Consider the following 24,849-nt stretch of genomic DNA (forward strand, 5'->3'; position numbering starts at 1 on the left):
AGCTCTTTGAAGGATGAGGAGTTCTGAAGAAAAAATCCACAAAACAAATAGTCTGAAGGTGTCAAAACTGTGCTGTGATATCAAAATGCCTTTTTTTGCCCCATCAGAATGAGCACTGTGGAGAAGGTTTTATTTTCACATGCGTTATTTTCACATGAATTATTTTCACATGAATTATTTTCTTGTGAATTATTTTCTTGTGAATTATTCTCTTTTAAAAAGGTGGCTGTTTCTAGTCCCATGCAGGTTTATGTAATGTATAAATCTCTATAATATATGACACAAAGGGCATTTGCACATTTTCCTCTGAAAGGTTACAAATCACAAAGATTTGTCCACTTGAATCTAACAAGAAAAAGGGAGTTTCTGGACATCCTTCCATGCATTCTCCCAGTATTCCCAGGAATTAATTCCTCTGGTAAACCCCTCAAAATACCTTTGTCAGGGTATTTATTTAATGAGTAACTGACTCTTTTCTTTGGTTTGTTTTTCTGCTGTAAAAAGTGCACTGAAAGGCAGGAGGTACCTTGGAGAGGAGGTTGGAACTGGATGGGATTTAAGGTCCCTTCCAACCCAAACCATTCTAGGATTCTTTCATGAGGAATGTTGCCAATCCCACAGGGAAAAAGCCACGTGGACACAGGCCAAGTGTAGCTCCAGTTGCTCCAGGAGCTGGATCCAGCACTGATTAGTGCTCACAGAGAGCCCAAAGCAGGACATCCCACTCAGCAAAAGAAAAACCAACCTACACAGCAAGACTTGCTTTCCAAAATCATTATTGGACAAAGGAGTGAATGAATCTGAACAAAAATTGAGTGTCTGGTGCATCCCTTGTGCAATTCTTCATGGGCAGTGATGAGCTCAGCCCTCCTCAATCTCATCATCAATTAGTTTTAGCACTGGTTTAATGTCAAGGGGGAAAAAAATCCCATTAAGGACCTCAAATCTCAATTGTAAAGGCTGGAGGGGCCATTTCACCGGGAAAAAAATCCCATTAAGGACCTCAAATCTCAATTGTAAAGGCTGGAGGGGCCATTTCACCAAGTGCCACATCTGCTGCTGCTGGAGGTGGGTGAATCTTGGGTTCAACCTGCCACAGGAAAGGGTTTGAGAAGTCTACATTTCCCAAAGCTCCTGAAGGCAAAATCCCAGCTAAACAAAAGGACTTGGAATAATAAACTCGTGGAATGGTTTGGGCTGGAAGAGACTTAAGGCTCATCTCATTCCACCCCCTGCCGTGGGCAGGGACACCTTCCACCAGCCCAGGTTGCTCCAAGTCCCGTCCAACCTGGTCTTGGACACTTCCAAGGATGGGAATAAACAGGATAAACAAGGATGACTTGTTTCTAGATCCATGACCACACAAATGAGAGAAAATGGAGATTCTGCTGCAATGCCTGTGGGACTTTGGCTCCTTGTTGGACTCTTTTGCCCTAATAAGTCCCTGTCTCCTGGCACTGGTAGGAGTGTGGTCTCTTTGCACACACACAAGGGGAAGACTCAGAGTCTTCCCAAAAGTCAGGAACTGAATCTTCATGCAGATATTTGGGGTTTCTCTGCAGCAAACCCAAATTCTCAGTGCTGACTGGGATGGAGATGATTATATCCTCCCAATCAGCCACTACCCTCTCCCATGGACCCCAAAAATTCCCCCCGTGACTTATGCACTGACCAGTGCCCTCATAAGAAGCCAACCCCACCCTTTTGGTCCCTCAGTCCCTCCTGCTCTTTTTTGGTGGTGTCTGGATTTTGGCAACTCTCCGGAGGTCGACTGAGGTCCTGACCGAGCTGAGCTGGAGCTTTCACTGCAACATGATGTGATTCCCGTTTCCAGCCCCTGCCTGGCAGGAAGAACATTCCCATGGCAGCATAAAAGGAGTGTTTTGTCCCCTGCAAATGTTTCTCCTGCTCTCTGCCACCGGTGCAGATGTGAACAACACCCCGGTTCAAACGCGACGAGGAGGTGCCGACACCAAACCCAGACACCCGGGAGGGGGGAAGAGGCTGCTTTTGGAGCAGCACTCAGGTCCTGACAAACTCTCAGCTTCACAAATCCTGAGCCAGACATTTATCAAAGAGCTAAACCCGCAGTGACTGCCCTTTGAAGAGGGATCCCAGAGCCACTGGGGCTTTGTGTGCTTAAAATCCCCGTTTTTCTCTCCCCGAGTGGTGCCAGCAAACTATTACCGGGCTGGTTTATGGGTGTAGAGCTCCAACTGGAAAATAATGATCTCACACACCTTGTCACGGTGCAAATCCAGTGCTTATCAGCTGCAAAGCTGGAATGTTAAAGGAGCAGTTAATGGGCTGGTAGGATGCCCAGCACCCGACCTGCAGCAGCGTGAGGAATCATTCTGTACGACACCCGGGGAATAAAAGGCATCAGGAGAACGTTCCTGAAAAGAATTAAAACCTTTTTTTACATTTTTCTCCCATTATCCACTTTTTTTAAGTTATGAGACCTCGGGCAAGGAGGGAAACGTTTGCATTTTCTTGTGTTCAGTGGGATTTGGGGGGAGTTTGTCCCCATGTGTTCAGTTTGGAGCAGCCCTGCAGAACTGGCCTCCAGCGGTGTCAGCTCTTCTTCCTCATCCCACCCCGTCAGGAATACCCTTTTTGGAGAACCCAAGACCCGGGGAATTGTCACAGAATCCTAGAATCCACTGGGTTGGAAGGGTTTTAATGACCATCCTGTTCCAAACCTCTGCCCACCTTCCACTAGCCCAGGTTGTTCCAAGCTCCAGGGATGTCCTTTCTCCAAGGATGGAGACTTCCCAACCTCTCCGTGCAGCCTTTTTGGTGCTCCATCACCCTCAGAGGGAGAAAGTTCATTTATCAGCTTTGAAATGCCCCAAGAGATTCATATTTTTCGAGGATTCCCACCACAAACAATTTTTGCCTCGTTTTTTTTCGGAACTCTCGGCAGCCTAATGGGATTTCACCCCATCCTAAAGAAATGCAGCCAGTGTGACAAGCAGATCAGACACTCTGTGGAGAAAGCTGCTAAAAATGGGGCTTTTTGCATTGAAGGAATGCATTAACTTTCCCAACCCAGTCTGATTTTTTGAGCAAATTGAGGATAAATGGACCGTGCACTGCCCGGGTTTCACTTGGACACCTTAAGCTGGGTTTTTTTAGGAGGACAATCTTGAGTTGGTACCAGGCAGGAGTGATTTCTGTAGGATGACTGTGAAGCGTGGAAGGATCAACAGGACATTTCTGGAGCGTTCATTGTGTTTGCTGCTCATTCAAGAGGAAAAAGCTTCTCTAGGTTTTTTTTCCACCCTCTGGACATGCCCATGTCCCTCCAGTGGCTTTAAAACTGCTCCAGTAACACTTTAAGATGAGATGCCTTAACTTTTAGACCGTTTAAGTAAAGCCACATTAATCCCATTTGTGAGTTCAGGTTTATTGGGTCGCACACCTCTGGATGCAAAATTGTCCTTAACATTTGAAAATTACCCTGGAAATGGCTAATATATAAAATAATACAGAAAAATAACAGCTCCCAATGTTGAATATCCAAAATAAGGAGACTATTAGAGTAGGAAGACCTCAGTAATTAGTTTTTTATGCATCTCCTGCCATCCCAAGCGGGAGCTGTAAATACAAAATAAAACCTCTGCAGCTTCTGGTGCCACGAATCGCAAACTTACCCGTGGCACAAGGATTTCCCAGGCAAATCCCTTGCCTGCCATGAATTATTCTCTGCTCTGCACATGGAAGGACAGGAGAAAAGAGCAATTCTCACAGTGGGAGTGACATTGATAATCCCAGCCAAACATCACTTGGCAGATTCTTTGGGAGCTCCGTGTGTGACTGTGCTGGTGAGCACAGTCTGGCAAGGAAATACAGACAGGGCAGCTGGAGGAGCTCTGATGAGTGTTTTGGAGGGTAATTCAAAGCAGAGATGGCTCAGAGGAACAGCAGGTACATCTTGGGGCAGCGGCTTCAACATTATCTCCATCGCTTTATGTAAATGTGTGTCAGCCTGTTTGATGGGAACTGGCTGTGAGATCCCATTAAAACTTCGGTGGGTGAGGTGAAAACACTAAAACTGATCATAGAATCATAGAATCATTCATAGAATCAGCTGGGTTGGAAGGGACCTCTGAGATCATCCAGCCCAACCCTTGATCCAACCCCGCCGTGGTTCCCAGCCCATGGCACTGATGCCACATCCAGTCTGTCCTTAAACACCTCCAGGGATGGAGAATCCCCCCCTTCCCTGGGCAGCCCATTCCAATGGCTGAGCACCCTCTCTGCAAAGAAATTCTTCCTGATCTCCAACCTCCCCCTCCCCTGGCCCAGCTGCAGACCCAGCCCTCTTGTCTTGCTGAGAGTTGCCTGGGAAAAGAGACCAACCCCCCCCGGCTCCCCCCTCCTGGCAGGGAGTTGCAGAGAGTGAGGAGGTCTCCCCTGAGCCTCCTCCTCTCCAGGCTGAGCCCCCCCAGCTCCCTCAGCCTCTCCTCCCAGCACTTGTGCTCCAGTCCCTTCCCCAGCCTCGTTGCTCTCCTCTGCCCCTGCTCCAGCCCCTCCAGGGCCTTCCTGAGCTGAGGGCCCAGAACTGGACCCAGCACTCCAGGGGTGGCCTCCCCAGCGCTGAGTCCAGGGCAGGAATCCCTTCCCTGGCCCTGTTGGCCCCCCTGTTCCTGAGCCAGGCCAGGATCCCTTGGCCCTCTTGTCCCCCTGGGCACACTCTGGCTCCTGTTCAGCTCCCTGTCCATCCCCACTCCCAGCTCCCTTCCTGCCTGGCTGCTCTCCAGCCCCTCTGGCCCAGCCTGGAGCTGCCGGGGGTTGTTGTGGCCAAAGGGCAGGACCCGGCCCTTGGCCTGCTGGAACCTCATCCCCTTGGAATCAGCCCAACTCTCCAACCTATCCAAGCCTATCTCCAGCCATGATGTTTTTTGATGTGCACTGAAATATTTTTAAAGTTAACAAGTGATTAAAGAGGTCGTGTAAACTCCTTTATGTTAATAATAGTAAATTTTAAATGTTAAAAAAGTCAATAATAGTAATGTTAATACTTGAATGGGATGGAGAGTTGGCCTCTTGTAACAGCAACTGGTAGATCATGGGATCATGGAATAGCCTGAGTGGGAAGGGACCCCCAAGGCCCATCCAGTCCAACCCTCAGCCCTGCCCAGGCCCATCCCCAACAATCCCCCCCTGTGCCCCAGAGGATCATCCAAACCCTCCTGGAGCTCTGGCAGCCTTGGGGCCGTGCCCACTGCCCTGGGCAGCCTGGGCAGTGCCAACCACCCTCTGGGGGAAGAACCTTGTCCTGAGATCCAACCTGACCCTGCCCTGGCACAGCTCCAGCCCTTCCCTGGGTGCTGTCCCTGTCACAGAGAGAACAGATGGATGATGATGATGATTTGCACCCACAGCTGGTGGTGACCAGTTGCTTTGTGGTCCAGCTCACTTGTTTTTACATGAGGTTTAATCACTACCCAGATTCTGTATGAAAGAAAAGTATATATTTGTGGTTATGACTGACTGCTGTTATTATTATTATTATTATTATTATTATTATTATTATTATTATTATTATTATTATTATTATTAATTATTATTATTTTATTCGTAGTACCATGTTTCTAGCCCCAGAAAAAAGAAACTGGTGCCAAACAGTGCATAAATGACAATATTTATAACTTTACACTGACACTCATTCCCAGTGTGATCCAGTATTATCAAAAGTAAGTGAGAATAATTGCTATAGTGGGAGGAAATCAGCCTTGTCCATGTACAGCCCAAATATTTGCAGATAATGTTGCTTTTCATGTAGACTTGGATCTTGATTAAAGATTGAGCTGCTGGTTGTAATTACCACAATCAACCAGTTTGCAGGGGTTACAAAGCAGAGCAGCTGAACCCCTCACTTGTTTCCACTCACCTCTTTATCCCAGAATCCCAGAAGGCTTTGGGTTGGGAAGGATCTTAAAGCCCATCTTATCCCACCCCCTGCCATGGGGAAGGGACCAACAGGAAATTTGGGATAATCTGCATCTCCAGCAATCAGATTTATTTTTTTTCTCTGTGCTAATTTTATTTTTGCTTTGTTTTCCAGCTCCAGTGAATCCTCACCTACGTGAGTATTTATTAATTTACCTTTTTATCTCTTGTGTGTGTGAAGAGCTGTCCTTGCATTTGTTGTCCCTCGCAGTAAAAAAGGAAATTATAAGTATTTCCCTTTCCATTGCATCCCACATCCTCTTTCCCAGCATATTCTGCCAAGAGTCTTCATTTTAATAAGCCAAAATGTGCCAAAATTTTATTTACTTATGTATTATTTATTAATTTCTTGTGAAAGTTTTGATTTTAATACACCAAAAATATTCCTGCTTAGCAAATGGGGCTCAGTCTCCCAAAAATATTCCTGCTTGGGAAATGGGGCTCAGTCTCCCAAAAATATTCCTGCTTGGGAAATGGGGCTCGGTCTCCCAAAAATATTCCTGCTTAGGAAATGAGGGTCAGTCTCCCAAAAATATTCCTGCTTGGGAAATGAGGGTCAGTCTCCCAAAAATATTCCTGCTTAGCAAATGGGGCTCAGTCTCCAAAAATATTCCTGCTTAGCAAATGGGGCTCAGTCTCCCAAAAATATTCCTGCTTGGGAAATGGGGCTCAGTCTCCCAAAAATATTCCTGCTTGGGAAATAGGGGGCAGTCTCCCTAAAATATTCCTGCTTGGGAAATGGGGCTCAGTCTCCCAAAAATATTCCTGCTTGGGAAATGGGGATCAGTCTCCCAAAAATATTCCTGCTTGGGAAATGGGGATCAGTCTCCCAAAAATATTCCTGCTTGGGAAATGAGGCTCAGTCTCCCAAAAATATTCCTGCTTGGGAAATTGGGCTCGTCTCCCAAAAATATTCCTGCTTGGGAAATGGGGTTCAGTCTCCCAAAAATATTCCTGCTTAGGAAATCAGGGGTCAGTCTCCCAAAAATATTCCTGCTTGGGAAATGGGGGTCAGTCTCCCAAAAATATTCCTGCTTATTAAATGGGGCTCCGTCTCCCATTATTCCTGTAGGGAAGCCCAGTGGGATCAGGATTGGGTTGTTTGAGCCTCTCTCTCCATCTCAGACTCAACAGCTGAGCCTTTCTGTAAATTTTAAACCTATTTGCAGAAGATCTTGTCCAGCACATTAATAATCAATCAGGGCTTAGTTGGAAGCTCCCAGGAGCTGGTGGAACCTCCCCCATGGACTTCAACGAGCAGTGAATGAGGCTCTTGTTAATTAACATATTAAAGATCAGCTCTGTGATGTTGAGAAGAAATGAGTTGCGATCCCAAGTGATTTTAAGATCTCAAACTGATTTTTAGGTTGTCTCTGTAGCTCTTGTAGGCTCCTGGTGGAGTGTGGGTGGCACCTGAATGGTTCTGGAAATAGGGAATGTGTGAGCTCAAGGGAGGGATGGGAAAGAGGGATGGGAAGGTTTGTCACCCAAAGCATGGGGGACCTGGTGTCACTTCTTCCAGATGACCAAAACCAGGGGAAAATTTGGCTTTGCTTGTTTTCCCCCAAAGATTTTTTTTTGAGTGGAATCCTTTACCAGGAAGGAAATCTTGGTCTGCACGTGGGTTCAAACCTGGGAGCTGCAGGACAGAGATTCTGTCTCCCGTCTCTGTTCCCCCAGCACTGCCCAGGCCACCCCTGTCCCCAAGTGCCACATCCACAGGGCTGAATCCCACCAGGGCTGGGCACTCCAAACCTCCCTGGGCAGCCCCTGCCAAGGCCTCACCACCCTTTCCAGGAGGAAATTCCTCCTCCTGTCCCACCTGAGCCTCCCCTGGCACAGTTGGAGGCCGTTCCCTCTCCTCCTGTCCCTTGTCCCCTTCAGAAGGTGGCAAATGAGATTCAGGAAACTCAAGGGGTGAAAATATTGCAGTTGAAAAATAGGTCGAATCCTGAAAGTACAAAAAGCACTTTCTACTTTCTGTGGTTCATGGAATCATAGAATCCCTGAATTCCAGAATCCCTGAGGTTGGAAAAGCCCTCCCAGCCCATGGATCCCCCTGTGCCCGATGCCCCCCTTGTCCCCAGCCCAGAGCACTGAGTGCCACGGCCAGGCCTTCCTGGGACACCTCCAGGGCTGGGCACTCCAAACCTCCCTGGGCAGCCCCTGCCAAGGCCTCACCACCCTTTCCAGGCAGAAATTCCTCCTCCTGTCCCACCTGAGCCTCCCCTGGCACAGCTGGAGGCCGTTCCCTCTCCTCCTGTCCCTTGTTCCCTGGGAGCAGAGCCCGACCCCCCCCCGGCTCCCCCCTCCTGTCAGGGGGTTGCAGAGCCAGAAGGTCCCCCCTGAGCCTCCTTTTCTCCAGGCTGAGCCCCCCCAGCTCCCTCAGCTGTCCCTTTTCTGTGCTTTCTCCAAAAACTCTGTTGTTCCTAAACCTGCTGGGCCGATTTCTCATTTGATTTACATTGTTGTGAACAAAGAGTAAGAGCTGCATCCAACCAGGACAAGATTCCTGCACTGGAAACTGGAGTCATGTTCTTCCTGCTTCAGTTCTGGATGATTCCCATTGCCTCAATCCTTCCTTTTTATGCAGCTCCTGCTGTACATAAACAAACAGCACCAAAAGACTTAAACTCTGAGATGCAGCCTCACATCTACCTTTCATTTTTAACATATAATATCGACCATTTAACATTTATAATCAAACCATATTTAATGTAAACCACAAGGATTTCATCTCCATCTGTACAATTAAGATGTCACACATAAATAATGGAAGAGATTTGATGTTAAGAGACTCACACCCAGCTTGAATTCTATGGAATAGATGCCAAAAATTCACAGTGCAATGAGTGTTTCACCTTGAGAACGGGTTCAGAGTTTGCCCTAATTGGCAATGAATTTATTAATAACCTGAATCCACTTTGACCATAAGTGACCACTGTCACTGATGTTAATTAGCACCATCATTAGTGCCATGCTTGGGAAGGGGTGGCTCTTCCTCCCGCCCATTAATTAACAGCTCAACACCATCCAGATCCACTGAAATGCTCCTGTTTCTTGCATAAGAAAAGTGTTGGGTTAAACCTCAGGACCTCTTCCCCATTTTTATTCTCCTGTCGTGTTTTAGTGCCAAGAACATTCAGCACTAACCTTTTCCAATGTATTCCACGTGAAAACAGTGTTTGCCTGTTAAATAAATGGCAAACTTTGACTTCTTTTTTTTTTTTCCCCAACCTGGCCTGAATATTTATGGCTGCCCATCATGTAGTTATCACACAACCAGTGATAACCAAATCCCAGTTCTCCCTCCTCCCTGCCAGTTAAGGAACAGGGAATAATTTAGGGAATAAATTCCCCTGGAGGATCTAAGAATGTTGAAGGATTTACTGAGAAATCAAGTCAATCTCCTTGAGGTGCTGACAGGCAAGGAAATTTCTGGGATCTGCATTTGTGTGATAACTTGGTTTGGTGGGGTTGTGTCTTACACTGACTGGTCTGGAGAGGTGCAGGATCCCAGGATGGGTCAGACTGGAAGGGCCCACAGTGTCCCATCTGATCCCACCTCCCTGCTCCAGCAGGGCCATCCCAGAGCACAGGGATTGTGTCCAGAGGGCTCTGGAATGTCCCCAGGGAGGATTTTCCTAGAATTCTGGCAGTGTTATATTTGCACGTGGAATTGGAGTATTACAGAGCTGTTTGGTTCAGTCCCTTTATTTCAGTTTTCTTCAGGGTATTGGGGAATTTATTTGGAGCCAGACTGGTGTGGTATCATCTGGTGTTAAGGGTATTTCTCTGCTGATATCCTGATCCAGAGCTGAGCAGGATTTGCTCAGGAGGGAATCTCAAAGTATTCAGGGAGGAGAGGGAAAAGAGAATTTTCCAGCTGTCTGTGGCAAAACCGAATCCCAGGATGGGTCAGGCTGGAAGGGCCCACAGTGGATCACCTGGTGCCACCTCCCTGCTCCAGCAGGGCCATCCCAGAGCACAGAGATTGTGTCCAGAGGGCTCTGGAATATCCCCAGGGAGGAGACTCTCCCCTCTCTGGCCAATCTGCTCAGGGCTGGGTCACTGCCCAGCCAAGAAGTTCTTCCTCCTGTGCAGGTGGCACTTGCTGGGCATCAGTTCCTGCCCGTTCCTGCTGTGCCATTGCTGGGCCCCCCCAAGCAGAGCCTGGGCCATCCTCTGCCCCCTCCTGGAGCGAGTCAATAATGCCAACACGGTCCCAGTGGAGGCAGAAAACTGGAATAGTTTATTTGGACTCACAAGTTCGTTTTCAAAGGTTCAGGGTTTCCATATTTAACAGGGGGTTACGTATTCATGAAGAGGCTGGGGTTATTCTAACCAGGGGTTTTCACAGGGGTGACATCAAGGGAAAACCCAGGTTAAGCCATTTGGGGTCCCAGGAATTCCCTCATGGGAAAAACCCTACTTGGGGGATTTTCCAGGGGGGATTAGGTATTGGGTAAGGGATACAGAGGATACACATGCAAAAAGGGGAGAACACAATGGGTTTTATGCAGAGGTCTGATGAGATCAGGACGTGGTTTCTCCAGGCTTGGGCAGGACATTCCAAACCCATGACATCCATGGATCCTTGGCTGGACTCTGGCTGGGTTTTTTTTCCCCAGTCTCTGTCAGCCCAAGGCTTTGTTTGAACTTAGCAGTTTTCCTTTTTCTCACATCCAAATTTTTGGAATCCAACACCCTCCCTGCAGGCCCTGCCAGCCCTTGGGGAGGTCCCCTCTGGGTGTCCCCTCTGGAGGCTGAACAGCCCCAGCTCCCTCAGAGATGCTCCATCCCTTCATCATCTCCATAGGAGAATCATCTTCCAGGATCTCCATGATTTCCTCATCCAGAGGAGCCCAGAGCTGGACAAAGCACCCCAGATGTGCCTCCCAGGGCTGAGCAGAGGGGCAGGATCCCCTCCCTGACCTGCTGATAACCCTCTTCCTAAAGCCCCTCAGGTTCCCATTGGCCTTATGCTTTCTTTGGCCAGGCAGGAGCAGAATAAGACTTGGAAATCATTCCTTAAGCACCTCGTGGTTTGGAATGGATTTTTTCCAGCCTGCTTTTGAACCTGCACTATCACCTGAGTGTAACTAAGCCTCAGCCCAAGGTTCTTGCTTAGCACTACAAGCCCAAGCTAAGCCCCAGGTCCCTCTGTCCTCACTGATTACCAGGGAAGCTCCAGTGGCTTAAGTGGATTTATAGTTTGGATTTATAGTTCCCCAAACCTGCAAACGTTTATCCACCTTCTCAGTGAAACAGAGATGAATAATCCCCGGGTGCTGGGTGTTTGAGTTCCTCAGAGCAATGAATATAAATTGCCCCCCTTTCAACCCGGGCCGGGGCTGACACCGTGTGCTGGCAGCTGCCTTCTCCCAGGAGAAAGGAGATTTCCTTGTTTTCCCAGATAAATCAATTGACTTTGCTGGAAGAGTAAACTCGGCAGGAATTGTCTGTGCACGTGAAATGAAGCTTTTGCAGCTTTTATTTTGCTCTGCGACGAGAGCTGAACCTCCAAGTTTGGATTTATTTTGGTTCCTAAATGTCCATCAGGAGAAATTTCTCATCCCATCGTAACCCACTGCCCTGGATCCTCTGTTCCCTGCAGGAGAGCATCCCAGGGATCCTTTTTGAGGTTCTTGGCAATTTTTAATTCTTTGACTTACACTTTTACCCCCTGATCTCGAATCCACCCCAAATTCCTGATGGAAGTCCAGGAGGTGCCTTCAGGACAGGACACAGCCCCCTGTCCTGCCCATAGGGGTGCAGATAAGACCAAAACCTTTTTTTCCAGGTATTCCTCTACTTGATTAATATAATCCAGGGATGAGATCCCGCTGCTCTTCCTGAGCAATCCATCCACGTCCTGATTTTTAGGGATGTTCTTCATATCAGCCCTAAAGCTCCTTTGCTCTCATTTTCACCCCAATTTCTTTCCCAACCCTCTTGAAATTAAGGATAATTTAGGAGATGCCACTTGGAGATAACATTTAGATTTTGATCTTCTTATCCCTAAACAAAAATAATCCACTTCCCACTTTTCCCCCTGTGGTTCATGTTTTATGGACGTGGTGCTTGTTCTTCCCAGCTTTTTAGGAATGCAATCCTGGTAAGAAGAAATGACACCTCTGAAACGTATAAATATGTACATTTGTGTCTAAAACTGAATAAATATATAAATTTGCATATAAAATCGTATAAATATGTAAATGTGTAAATGTTTACCCTAAATGTATGAACCTGAATATGAGAGAGGACGAGCTGTGCAATAAGATTTAAATATGATTTCAAGCAGCACCAGCACAGATTGAGGATATTTTGTTTGATTTCCGTTTTGTTGAAGTTGCTGCGAAAGAAAACGACATGAAACACTAGAAACCGGCGGAAAATAAAAATATATGTATTTATATTCACAAATACTCCTATTTGCTCTTATTGAGCATCATCCCAACGTGTATAATTAACATTATAATGAACATTATAATGAACACTTTGAAAAACAAGGGTTGGAGGAACAGGTTTGGCCACTGAATTTCTGCTCTTGGCTGTGTTGGCAGGAGAGTTCCACTGTGGCTTCGAGGATGGGAATATTTGCCTTTTCACCCAAGATGACACGGATAACTTTGACTGGACTAAACAAAGCACTGCCACGAGGGACACCAAGTACACCCCGAACACGGGGCCCAACGCAGACAGGACGGGCTCCAAGGAAGGTGGGTGAGATCCTGGAGCTCCTGCTGGGCTGGCACCGGGAGCAGGATGGCCAGTTCAGGCATTTCCTGATCATGGAATCATGGAATGGTTTGGATTGGGAGGGACCTCAAAGCCCATCTCATTCCAGCCCTCTCTGGTCAGATGCTGCCTGAGCAGCCTTGGGTTGGGTTGTTTTATAGGTTGTTCTGTGTCTGGCTCAAAGTTGGTGATAAGTTTACCTGGGATTTAAAAGTATTTTATTATGGAATCAAAGAATGGTTTGGGTTGGGAGGGCTCTTCCTCCTGCCTATTAATTAACAGCTCAACACCATCCAGATCCATTGAAATGTTTCTTGCATAAGAAAAGTGTTGAGTTAAACCTGAGGACCTCTTCCCCATTTTTATTCTCCTGTCATGTTTTAGTGCCAAGAACATTCAGCACTAACTTTTCCAATGTATTCCACGTGAAACCAGTGTTTGCCTGTTAAATAAATGGCAAACTTTGACTTCCTTTTTTTTTTTTTTCATCTGGCCTGAATATTTATTTTATATTTTTTTTTCTTTAACCTCATTCAAAGCCCATCTCATTCCAGCCCTCTCTGGTCAGATGCTGCCTGAGCATCCTTGGGTTGTGTTATTTTATAGCTAGTTCTCTGTCTGACTAAAAGTTGGTGATACTTTTAAATCCAGACAAACTTATTTTATTAAAGAATCAAAGAATGGGTTGGGTTGGAAGGGACCTTAAAGTCCATATTGTTCCAACCCCAGACACCTCCCACTGTCTCAGGTTGCTCCAACCTGGCCTTGGACACTTTCAGGGATCCGGGGGCAGCCACAGCTTCTCTGGGAATTCCATCCCAGCCCCTCACCACCTTCACAGCCAAGAACTCTTTCCCAATATCCCATCTAGCCAAGAACTCCTTCCCAATATCCCATCTAGCCCTGCCCTCCTTTAATTTAATCCCCTCCTCCTGTCCCTCCTTGTCCCACGTCCTTCTCCAGATCTCCTGGAGCCCCTTTTAGGTACTGGAAGGTGCTCTAAGGTCATACCAAGAGTAACAATACCAGAATTGTGCCATCAACCATCTTGCCTCCTTTCTGTTGTGCCATTTTCCAAGTGAATCCTTTCCCGTTATATCCCGCTGGGGAAACCTCCTGGCTCATCTGCAAATATTCTTCTGCTTTATTTCATTTAAATCTCAACTTGGACTCCCTCAGCCTGTCACAACCAGGTGATTTTTGGCCCTGTTTTTGCTCTGGGTGTTGTTAAAATGTGCAGTTTTCCATCTGCTCCCCCATTAACGTGGTTTTCCGCTGCACTGTGTGTTTACATTGAAAAGGCAGACAGCTCGTGCTGAATTTTTCAAATCCTGCAGTAATTCAGGTTATTTTAGGCCCCTGTTTGCACAACCAAACAGGAAAAAAAACCCCTTCCTGCATCATATTCACTCGGTTGGGTTAAATAAATGAAATCTCTGTGGTTTGCGTGGTCCGGGAACGCAATAAATGAATATTTTCTTCTTTGTGACTGACGTGGCCAGTGAGAAATATTCCTTGAAAGGTTTCCATTGAGATGTTTTCCCCTTTATTTTACAAATCACCCCCACTCCCTGTTTACAGGGACAAATTACCACCTGGACCCTGAAGGCTGAACCCCCTCATAAAGATCTTTTTCTTCACTCGTGCATCATTAATACATTACATGGACTTGGAGCTGTTTTCCAGGACTTGGAGCTGTTTTCCAGGACTTGGAGCTGCCAGTTTGGCTTTCAGTTTCCATGGACAACAGGATTTTGAAGCAGTTGAAGCAAACACAGGAGCTTAATATGAAGAAACACGGCCCAGAATCCCCGGGATGGCAGAAAAACGGGAAAAATCGATCGAGCCGCTGGATCAATTAATCGAGTCCCGTCGTGTCCTGCGCTTGAAGGGTGTGGAAGATCCCGACCTAATGATTCCCATTTGGATTTTCCCAGGTTTCTACATGTACATCGAGACGTCCCGGCCCAGGCTGGAGGGGGAGAAGGCCAGGCTGGTCAGTCCCGTGTTCAGCGTCGCTCCCAAAAATCCCTACGGAGCCACCAACACGGCCTATTGCTTCAGCTTCTACTATCACATGTATGGACAGCACATAGGTGAGAGAAAGCCAGGGGGACCTCTGGGGGAGAGGCTTTTGGGGGAAAAATGGCAGGAAAAGTGGCCTCTGGGGTGAAGGAAAAGCAGGGGAGGACTCCTGGCACCTTCCAGGGCCGGTTACAACCTAAAAGAGGGGCCTGAGAGCATCCAAATTGGTGCAAAATTCCAATTCTGGGTGATTAGGAACTCACAGGAGCCCCTCTTATATCTGGGAATATTTTCCTACATGAATGAGGTTTTGAACAGGGAATTTTCCATATAGTTAAAAAATCCCAATTTCCACTGATCAGGAACTCACAGGAACCCCTCTTATATCTGGGAAGAGTTTTCTGCATAAATGAGGTTTTAAACAGGGAATATTCCAAATTATTGCAAAATTCCAATTTCCCATGATCAGGAACTCACAGGAGCCCCTCTTATATCTGGGAAGCATTTCCTACATGAATGTGGTTTTGAGCAGGGAATTTTCCGTATGACTACAAAATCCCAATTTCCACTATTGAGGAGCTCACAGGAGCCCCTTATATCTGGGAAGCATTTCCTGCATGACTGAGGTTTTAAACAGGGAATATTCCAAATTATTGCAAAATTCCAGTTTCCAAATGATTGGATAATTCCGATTTCTACTGATCAGGAACCCATAGGAACACCTCTTATATCTGGGAAGTGTTTCCTGCATAAATGAGATTTTGAGCAGGGAATATTCCAAATTATTGCAAAGTTCCAATTTCCAAATGATTGGAAAATTCTGAATTCCACTGATCAGGAACCCCTCTTATATCTGGGAAGCGTTTCCTGCATGAATGAGGTTCTGAGCAGGGAATTTTCTGTATTATTGCAAAATCCCAATTTCCACTAATCAGGAGCTCACAGGAGCCCCTCTTGCAGCTTTTCCTGCTCGAGTGAGGTTTTGAGTAGGAAATTTTCCAAATTATTGCAAAATCCCAATTTCCACTGATCAGGAACTCACAGGAGCCCCTCTTATATCTGGGAAGTGTTTCCTGCATAAATGAGATTTCGAGCAGGGAATATTCCAAATTATTGCAAAATTCCAATTTCTAAATTATTACAAAATTCCAGTTTCCACCGATCAGGATCCCACAGGAGCCCCTCTTATATCTTGGAATAATTCCCTGCACGACTGAGGTTTCGAGCAGGCATTTTTAGAGCCTGAAAAGCCAAAACTTGATATTAGCAAGGATTTTTCTTGCTGCAAAGGAGCGTTTCGAGTCATTCCTGCCTAAATTCGGGATGGGGGAGGCAGCAGCATCATTCCTCACATGTGTGATGCAGCAGCACATCCTCCTTTGTACAAGTCAGGAACAATTTGCTCCCAAGCCGTAGAAATCCGTGTTTTCAAGGGATATCTCTAAGTCTATTTTTAGCCCCAGCTCTTCCAACACGCAGCTGTAGTTTCTTCCCGTGGTCTGACAGCAAAAAATATAAAAAAATATTAAAAATCTAAAGCTCAGACAACCAATTTTTTTCCCAAGTCCTCGAAATCCCCGCGGGGCGCTCGGTGCGTCAAGAGCTTTTCCAGGGTCGAGCTGGCCCGACTGGATGTGTTTTTATCTAAATTCCAAGGGCAAACTCATTTCAAATTTCAAACTCATCCTCCCAGCACGTTCTGGTGGTGGTTTTGTCAAAGCTCCTCCTGCCCCCGGGCCGAGCTGGGATTTTAAACGGAGCAGACAAGTTCACTCGGGGTTTTTTTGGCGTCGGGAGAAGGTGGATGCGGCCCCAGGTGGGAATTCTCCCGGCTCTGGGTTGCAGCAGAAGCTGGGGGTTTATTGGGAGAAGTGATTGAGCCCGACATGCTCAGGGAAAATATATGAACTGCTTCATATGGGCATATTCTGGTGCAATTCTGGTTAAATTTTGGTCATATTTTGGTTAAATTCTCGTCACATTCTGGTTAAATTCTGGTCATATTTTTGTTGTAATCTGGGTACATTCTGGTCAAATTCTCGTTGGATTATGGTTGAATTCTGGTCATATTTTGGTTAAAATCTGGTAAAATTTTGGTCATATTGGTCGTATTTTGGTTAAATTCTGGTCACAATCTGCTTAAATTCTGGTCACATTTTGGTTAAATTTTGGTCACATTCTGGTTGTATTCTGGTCATATTCTTGTTGCATTCTGGACACATTCTGGTTGAATTCTGGTCATATTGTGGTTGAATTGCTTCATATTCTGGTTAAATTCTGGTCATTTTGGTCGCATTTTGGTCGCATTTTGGTCGCATTTTGGTCGCATTTTGGTCGCATTTTGGTCGCATTTTGGTCGCATTTTGGTCGCATTTTGGTCGCATTTTGGTCGCATTTTGGTCGCATTCTGGTCGCATTCTGGTCGCATTCTGGTCGCATTCTGGTCGCATTCTGGTCGCATTCTGGTCGCATTCTGGTCGCATTCTGGTCAAATTCTGGTCATATTTTTATTGCATTCTGGTCACGTTCTGGTTGAATTCTGGTCAAATTCTGGTTGTATTCCGGTCAAATTCTGCTTAAATTCTGATCATCTTCTGGTGATATTCTGGTTAAATTCTGGTTGTATTCTGGTTGCACTCTGATCATGTCATGGTCACATTCTGGTCACACTCTGGTCAAATTCTGGTCATCTTCTGGTTGCATTCTGGTCATACCAACCTGTTTCTGGTATATGATCATGAAGAGCAAATTCAGAACATAAAGGGGCCAAGAGTGTTTCTGGAACACCTGACAAAGTATTTGGGCTGTAAAGTAAAGGGTTGGGATAAAGTATAAGAAAAAAACCCTGTGATTTTGGGTGGGATTTGGGGTATTTTTCCTGGATTACCTTTTCAGTAATATCTGTTGTAAGCATTTTTTGCTGAGATCACCTTTTTCCTGTTGAAAGGGAAAGGTCCCCCTGGAAGGAACCTTAAAGCTCATCTTGTTCCACCTCTTTCCACTAGAACTGGTTACTCAGAGCCCCATCCAGTATAAAATTACATTTTATTCTGTCTTTAACGAGCAAACTGACAGAAAAAATAGTGAATTAATGCCATCAACCACGTGTTTGATTGCTTCATTCGAAATTTTAACCCCTCAGAATGACAAAATCAAGCAAAACACGTGAAATAAATGCTGAAGTCAGCAAATATAGAAACCATTTGGTCGGCCAGAGGGGAAATCTGTCCCTGATATTGTTCCTGTGAGGATCATGAAAAGGAAAACCTAATGAGTGATGAAATTTTTAAGATTTCAGTGCAATGAGCACGAACTGAAAAAGAATAATTTCTGTTTAAACATAAAACCCATTGGTTTTTTTTTAATTCTGAGGGCAGTCAAACACTGGCACAGGTTGCCCAGAGAGGCTGGGGGGGAGTCTCTGTCCTTGGAGATTCCAAAATCCAGTTGTCCCTGGCCCTGCAAAGCTGCTTTCATGTGCCCTGCCTTGAGCAGGGGGTTGAATGGGATGATCCCCAGAGATGCCTCCAACCTCTGTGAGAAATAGTTAATTGGTAACAGATTTTTTCAGAATCACATGTTATTATGGATTCCTCCCCTGTGGATAATTCTAAATCTCATTGCTGGAACAGATTGACTGTTTTATCATGAGCTGTTGGAAGCCTTGACCCTTCACCAGGCTCTGGAATTTGCAGCCAATGTGTGGAAGGTCTTCCTTATCCCCCTTTGGGAATGAGCAGGGCCAGTCAGGGCAGCTGTTGGCATTCCCTGCTCGTGGATTTATCCACAAGAGCAGGGGAGAAGCTGCTAAATGAGACTTTGTATGTCATAGACACACAGAGTGCTTTGGGTTCAAAGAGATCTTAAAGCTCATCTTGTTCCATGGGCAGGGACACCTTCCACTAGCCCAGGTAGCTCCAACCTGGCCTTGGACACTTCCAGGGATCCAGGGGCAGCCACAGCTTCTCTGGGAATTCTATTCCAGGGCCTCCCCACCCTTCCAACCAGGAATTCCTTCCTCATATCTAATTTATGATCTAATATATGATCTCTCTGTTGTAGGATCCATGAGATTTCCAGGCAGTGTCAGGGTTATTATTCCTGTGTCTCAGGCTGGGAGAGCTGGGGGGGTTCCCCTGGAGAAGAGAAGGCTCCAGGGAGAGCTGAGAGCCCCTGGCAGGGCCTAAAGGGGCTTCAGGAGAGCTGGAGAGGGACTGGGGACAAGGCATGGAGGGACAGGACACAGGGAATGGCTTCCCACTGCCAGAGGGCAGGGACAGATGGGAGATTGGGAAGGAATTCCTGGCTGGGAGGGTGGGGAGGAGCTGGAATGGAATTCCCAGAGAAGCTGGTGTGGAGATTGATGGAGATCTGAACATATGTAAGGACACAGATCTGCTGGGATGGGTCCAGAGGAGGCTCCAGGATGATCAGAGGATGGAGCAGCTCTGCTGGGAGGAAAGGCTGGGAGAGCTGGGATTGTTCAGCTGGAGAGGAGAAGCTTTGGGGTGTCCTAATTGTGGCCTTCCAGGACCTGAAGGATCTACAGGAAAGATGGAGAGAGACTGTGGACAAGGGATGGAGGGACAGGACCCAGGGAATGGCTTCCCACTGCCAGAGAGCAGGGAGAGATGGGAGATTGGAAGGAATTGCTGGCTGGGAGGGTGGGGAGGGGCTGGAATAGAATTCCCAGAGAAGCTGTGGCTGCCCCTGGATCCCTGGAAGTGTCCAAGGCCAGGTTGGAGCAACCTGGGCCAGTGGAAGGTGTCCCTGCTCGTGGCAGGAGATTGGAGACTGAGAGTCTTTAAAGGTCCCTTCCAACCCAAACCATTCCATGAGTATAATAATATTATATTATATTAAATAAGTTTGGAAGAGGGATGAGGCCCAGCAGCCTCTCCAGCCCTGCCCAGCCCTGTGCCACAGCCCCAGCCTGTGGGTTCCCTGCTCAGGGAACCCTCCTGAGCATTCCCTTGGCAAACCCTTTTTGCTTTAGCTCTTTTCCTGCCTCTGCCCCCTCCCCTGCATTCCCAAGCTGGAATTCCTCAGTGGGAGCTCCCCCAGCTCCTCCAGGGAAGATGTGAGGCCTCATCCCAGGCCCCCTGGTGAAAGGGCCATGAGGGGAATATTTGCTGCTCCATTACAGGGGTTTTTTCATGTTTTTCAAGGCCCTGAGTTTGGCTCTTGCTGGAAATAAGAAGTTTTTATGAGCAGGAGCTGAGTCACTGTGCAGCTGCCTCAGAGCTGGGAGCTTGCATTGCAAATATCATCTGTATGAGCTGCCCAGCTGCCAGGCCAAGCCCCCTAAAAAAAAACAAAACACTGCTCTTGTGTGAACTTGACTGTCTGAACCTTCTCAAATCAAGGCAGATGTAAAGATTTACAGAGAACAAAGAGGCACCGCTGCCCCACACGTCTGCAGACAACAACAGTGGGCAAATAGGACCCAAACCTCAAAGTTATGGGAATTATTGACCCCTGAGAAATGAAATCAAGGTGTTTTCTGGCCCTCTGGTCATACCAAGCCTGTTTCTGGTATATGACCATGATGGGCAAATTCAGAATATGAAGGGTCCAAGAGTGTTTCTGGAATAGCTGATAAAGTGTTTGGGTTGAAAAGTAAAGGGTTGGGATAAAGTATAAGAAAAACAGCCACTGAGGGTGAAGTGTGTCCATAAACTAGTGGTTTTGGGTGTGATATAAGGATTTACAGAGAACAAAGAGGCACCACTGCCCCACACATCTGAAAATAATAACAGTGGGCAAATAGGACCCAAATCTCCAAACTCTGGGAGTTATTGACCCCTGATAAATGAAAAATATATGTGGATAAATGAAATCTCTTACCTGTTGTAAATAATGTCTGTGCTGGAACAGTAACTTCATGGTCAGCAGTGGGTAAAGACACAGCTCTGGGGGTGTTTCCTCCACAGGGAGGGAGTTTTCTGAGGGGATTTTAACTCAGAGGATGTTGTTGGCCTTCAAAAATACCCCTTGGCAGCAGTGAGGGCACATCACATCGATGTCTGAGGTAGATCTGCCAGGCTCTGGGGCACTCCAGGAGCTTAAAGATGTGCTGAGTAAACAGGAAGCTGGACAGTTTTTATCATAGAATCATAAAATCATAGAAGGTTTGGGTTGGAAGGGACCTTAAAGATCATCTAGATATGGACAGGGACACCTTCCACCAGCCCAGGTTGCTCTGGGCTTGGACACTTCCAGGGATGGGGCAAAACCTGAACCATGAGCCCAACTCCCTCTCCAAACCTTTTTCCTGGCTGGATTTTTTAGTGGCCACTAAATCTCCCCCACACTCAAGAAATACTCACTCCAGACTCCCCCTCTCAGGAGAATAGGAACAAAATATCCTTTTCTGGTGCCTCATTTCTAAAAAAACACCCCACTTTTGATAAATAAATGGTTATTTGGATCTCAGCTGCCCTTTGAAATGGGACACAAATTCCAGGACTTATTAAAATGAGAGGACTGAGAGGTAAAAATGACTCCAAGAAGGGTTGTGTAAGTTCTCAGCCTTCCCAAGTTGAAAAGGTTTGGAATATATGACAAGAAACTCTCCCCGCGTGTTTAGACCCAGAAAAAAATGGGAATGGGGGTGAGGAGGGGACCCTGCTGTGCCCACCTTCTGTGGGACAGCCTGACCAACTCCAGATCTCCTCTTTTCCAGGAAGCCTGAACGTTTACCTGAGGCTGAAAGGTCAGACTGCAATAGAGAACCCCCTGTGGTCTTCGAGTGGGAATAAGGGCCAGCACTGGAACCAAGCCCGTGTGAACATCAACCCCCCCACCTCATTCCAGGTAACACCTCGAGCTCTGGGAACGGGAGGAGTCAATTTTGGAGGTCTGGGAGGAGGGGAATATGTCCTCTGGCCATCCATGGAGTCGTAGAATCAGTTGGGTTGGAAGGGACCTCCGAGATCATCCAGTCCAACCCTTGATCCAACCCCGCCGTGGTTCCCAGCCCATGGCACTGATGCCACATCCAGTCTGTCCTTAAACACCTCCAGGGACGGAGAATCCCCCCCTTCCCTGGGCAGCCCATTCCAAGGGCTCAGCACCCTCTCTGCAAAGAAATTCTTCCTGATCTCCAACCTCCCCCTCCCCTGGCACAGCTGCAGACCCAGCCCTCTTGTCTTGCTGAGAGTTGCCTGGGAAAAGAGACCAACCCCCCCTGGCTCCCCCCTCCTGGCAGGGAGTTGCAGAGAGTGAGGAGGTCTCCCCTGAGCCTCCTCCTCTCCAGGCTGAGCCCCCCCAGCTCCCTCAGCCTCTCCTCCCAGCACTTGTGCTCCAGTCCCTTCCCCAGCCTCGTTGCTCTCCTCTGCCCCTGCTCCAGCCCCTCCAGGGCCTTCCTGAGCTGAGGGCCCAGAACTGGACCCAGCACTCCAGGGGTGGCCTCCCCAGCGCTGAGTCCAGGGCAGGAATCCCTTCCCTGGCCCTGTTGGCCCCCCTGTTCCTGAGCCAGGCCAGGATCCCTTGGCCCTCTTGTCCCCCTGGGCACACTCTGGCTCCTGTTCAGCTCCCTGTCCATCCCCACTCCCAGCTCCCTTCCTGCCTGGCTGCTCTCCAGCCCCTCTGGCCCAGCCTGGAGCTGCCGGGGGTTGTTGTGGCCAAAGGGCAGGACCCGGCCCTTGGCCTGCTGGAACCTCATCCCCTTGGAATCAGCCCATGGATCCAGCCTGGGCAGGTCCCTCTGCAGAGTGACCCTTCCCTTCTGCCCCAGCATCTCACAGCTTCTTCTCACCTCTGAAAGCTGCTTTATGTCCAGATAATTGCTTTGTGAGCACCAGGAGCTCGGTAATGCCACACAGAGCACAGCAGCTCTTTGCTCGGAGACAAAATATCCTTCAGCTCGCAGGAGATGCTGGTGGTGACAGAAAACATGGTTTTATTTCAGGATATAAAATGGCTCGCTGTGGAAAATTATTTCGGGCCTGTGTAGAGCGGCTGCGTTAAAGGTCTCTAAAAATCTGTGTATTTTGTGCAGACAGAGGAGTGATTTGTGAGCCTTTGCTGTGAGGCAGCAAAGCATCTGTGCTGCCCACCCAGAGCCCCCGGTGAAGGAGTTCTGTGACAGGTTTTCACACATTTCGTGTTTGGTTTGACAGTGAGACGCTGATAGACTGTTACAGGCAGTTCTCATCCGCCCTCGGAGCTGCTTGGAACTGGAGCAGAGCCAAAAAAAGCAGCTGCTGGCAGCGACCTTTGTGTGTGAGAGGTGGGAGTGTTGTCATGGGAAGCTGGAGCCGGCAGCCCTGCCTGGGATGGCTCCTCTGGCCCCTCCCTGTCACCTCCAGGTGCTCCAGGGGAGAAAATGGGTTTTTGGGGAAAACAGTTGTAGAATCTCAGAATGGTTTGGGTTGGAAGGGACCTTAAAGCCCATTCATTGCCACACCTTCCACTATCTCAGATTGCACCAACCTGGCCTTGGAAAAGTCCTCCAGTGCAAGTCAAAGGTCCCATATAAACATTCACATTGGGATTTACCCTGTGGACAATTCCTGGTTCTGACCCTCTGTTCTTATTTATAAATAAATGTGGAATTATTTATAAATAAGAGCTATAAATAAATGTGTACCTATATCTGCATGAGAAACATCGACAGGAGAGAAATGATTTGGCACCTGGGATTGCAAAAGCATTGGATGGAGGGAATCAGAGGAAAACTGAAGGAGAGGGAATTGTGAAGTGTAGAGATAGATGACAGAGAGCTGGGGGGGTTCACCTGGAGAAGAGAAGGCTCCAGGGAGACCTGGGAGCCCCTTCCAGGGCCTGGAGAGCTGAAGAGGGACTGGGGACAAGGGATGGAGGGACAGGACAAGGGGGAATGGCTTTAAGCTGGAAAAGTGTAGATTTAGGTGGGATATTGGGAAGGAATTCCTGGCTGGGAGGGTGGGGAGGCTCTGGAATAGAATTCCCAGAGAAGCTGTGGCTGCCCCTGGATCCCTGGAAGTGTCCAAGGCCAGGTTGGAGCAACCTGGGCTAGTGGGAGGTGTCCCTGCCCATGGCAGGGGTGGCACTGGATGGGCTTTAAGGTCCTTCCAACCCAAACCATTCCGGAATTCTGTGATGCTTGAGGGGAACCAAGTGGCAGAATTGGGGTAGGAGAGGGCAGAGAGGAGGGATCTGACTATTAAAGCACAAATGGGGCCAAGTACAAGGAGCTGCTCAGAGTTGTGGAGTTTTTTTCACTGGTGAAGTCAGGAGAAATCCAAGAAATCTGAACAGTAAAGGAGAGAGAAATGATTTTGTACCTGAACATAAGAAATGGCCTGGGAAAGGGAGAGAAGAAATGGCATTTGGGATGGTCTGTTGGCCATGAGCAGGGATTTGGGATGATCTGTTGGTGCTCCCTGTGTGTCTGGGTGAGCTCAGAGCAGCCCATGGGCCCAGCTGGGCACTCTCAGCCTGGGGCTCCTGTTGTGCTGCAGCCCCAATTAACCAGCAGCAGTTAATTAGTGACCCCTGGCTGGGGGTGCTGATGGAGATGGGGTCGGACGAGGCTCTTAGGTGGGTTTTGGGGTGTCCTGGGCAGGATCAGGAGTTGGAGCTGGATGATCCTTGAGGGTTCTTTCCTCCTCAGGATATTCCATGATTCCATTAATGGTTCTATGATTCCATAAATGACTGTGAAAGCTGAAACCAAAGTGATTTGAGGGATCTGAGAGGGCTTCTGGAGACCCCAGGGGTCACTTCTGCAACCAGTTCACCTCCCTGGCATTGCTTAAAACCGACATTGTCCCTCCCTGAATCACCCAGTGAAGCTCCTCTCCTTGGCTATTTTTCACCTTTTACATTGTTGTGTTTAAAGGCTTCAGCATAAAATAAATGTAAAGCCAGGAAGCTCTGCCCCAAATATAACAAATAAATGTCAGAGTGCTTGGAACCTTAAATTACGGTTTTGAGCAGCTCTTGCATCAAGCAAACTTTATTTTCCATTTAGGAGCCTAAGTAGGAAAGAATATAAACCTCCCAGTTAAATTTAAGGAGAGGGAATTGAAGTGAATCTTGGCAGTAAAACAGTAAACTGACATGGAAATTAAAACTTTTTATAGGTTAATTTATAGGGGTAAAAGATTTTATGCCTTCTCGGTCCCTGTGATAAAGAAC

General features: G+C 47.4%; 1 protein-coding gene across 1 annotated transcript in view; it reads left to right on the forward strand.

Moving 5' to 3' along the window:
- The window catches only part of MDGA2 (MAM domain containing glycosylphosphatidylinositol anchor 2), a gene marked incomplete at its 5' end in the record, with an annotated part of 311,527 nt that overhangs the window by 280,543 nt on the left and 6,135 nt on the right, over nt 1–24,849 (forward strand). Inside the window, 4 exon segments of the mRNA XM_064660078.1 lie at nt 6,074–6,094; nt 12,525–12,680; nt 14,637–14,795; nt 21,410–21,540. Coding sequence (XP_064516148.1) covers nt 6,074–6,094; nt 12,525–12,680; nt 14,637–14,795; nt 21,410–21,540 — 467 coding nt within the window.

This window comes from Pseudopipra pipra, chromosome 6 (genome assembly GCF_036250125.1).
Source record: "Pseudopipra pipra isolate bDixPip1 chromosome 6, bDixPip1.hap1, whole genome shotgun sequence".
Classification (NCBI taxonomy): Eukaryota; Metazoa; Chordata; class Aves; order Passeriformes; family Pipridae; genus Pseudopipra; species Pseudopipra pipra.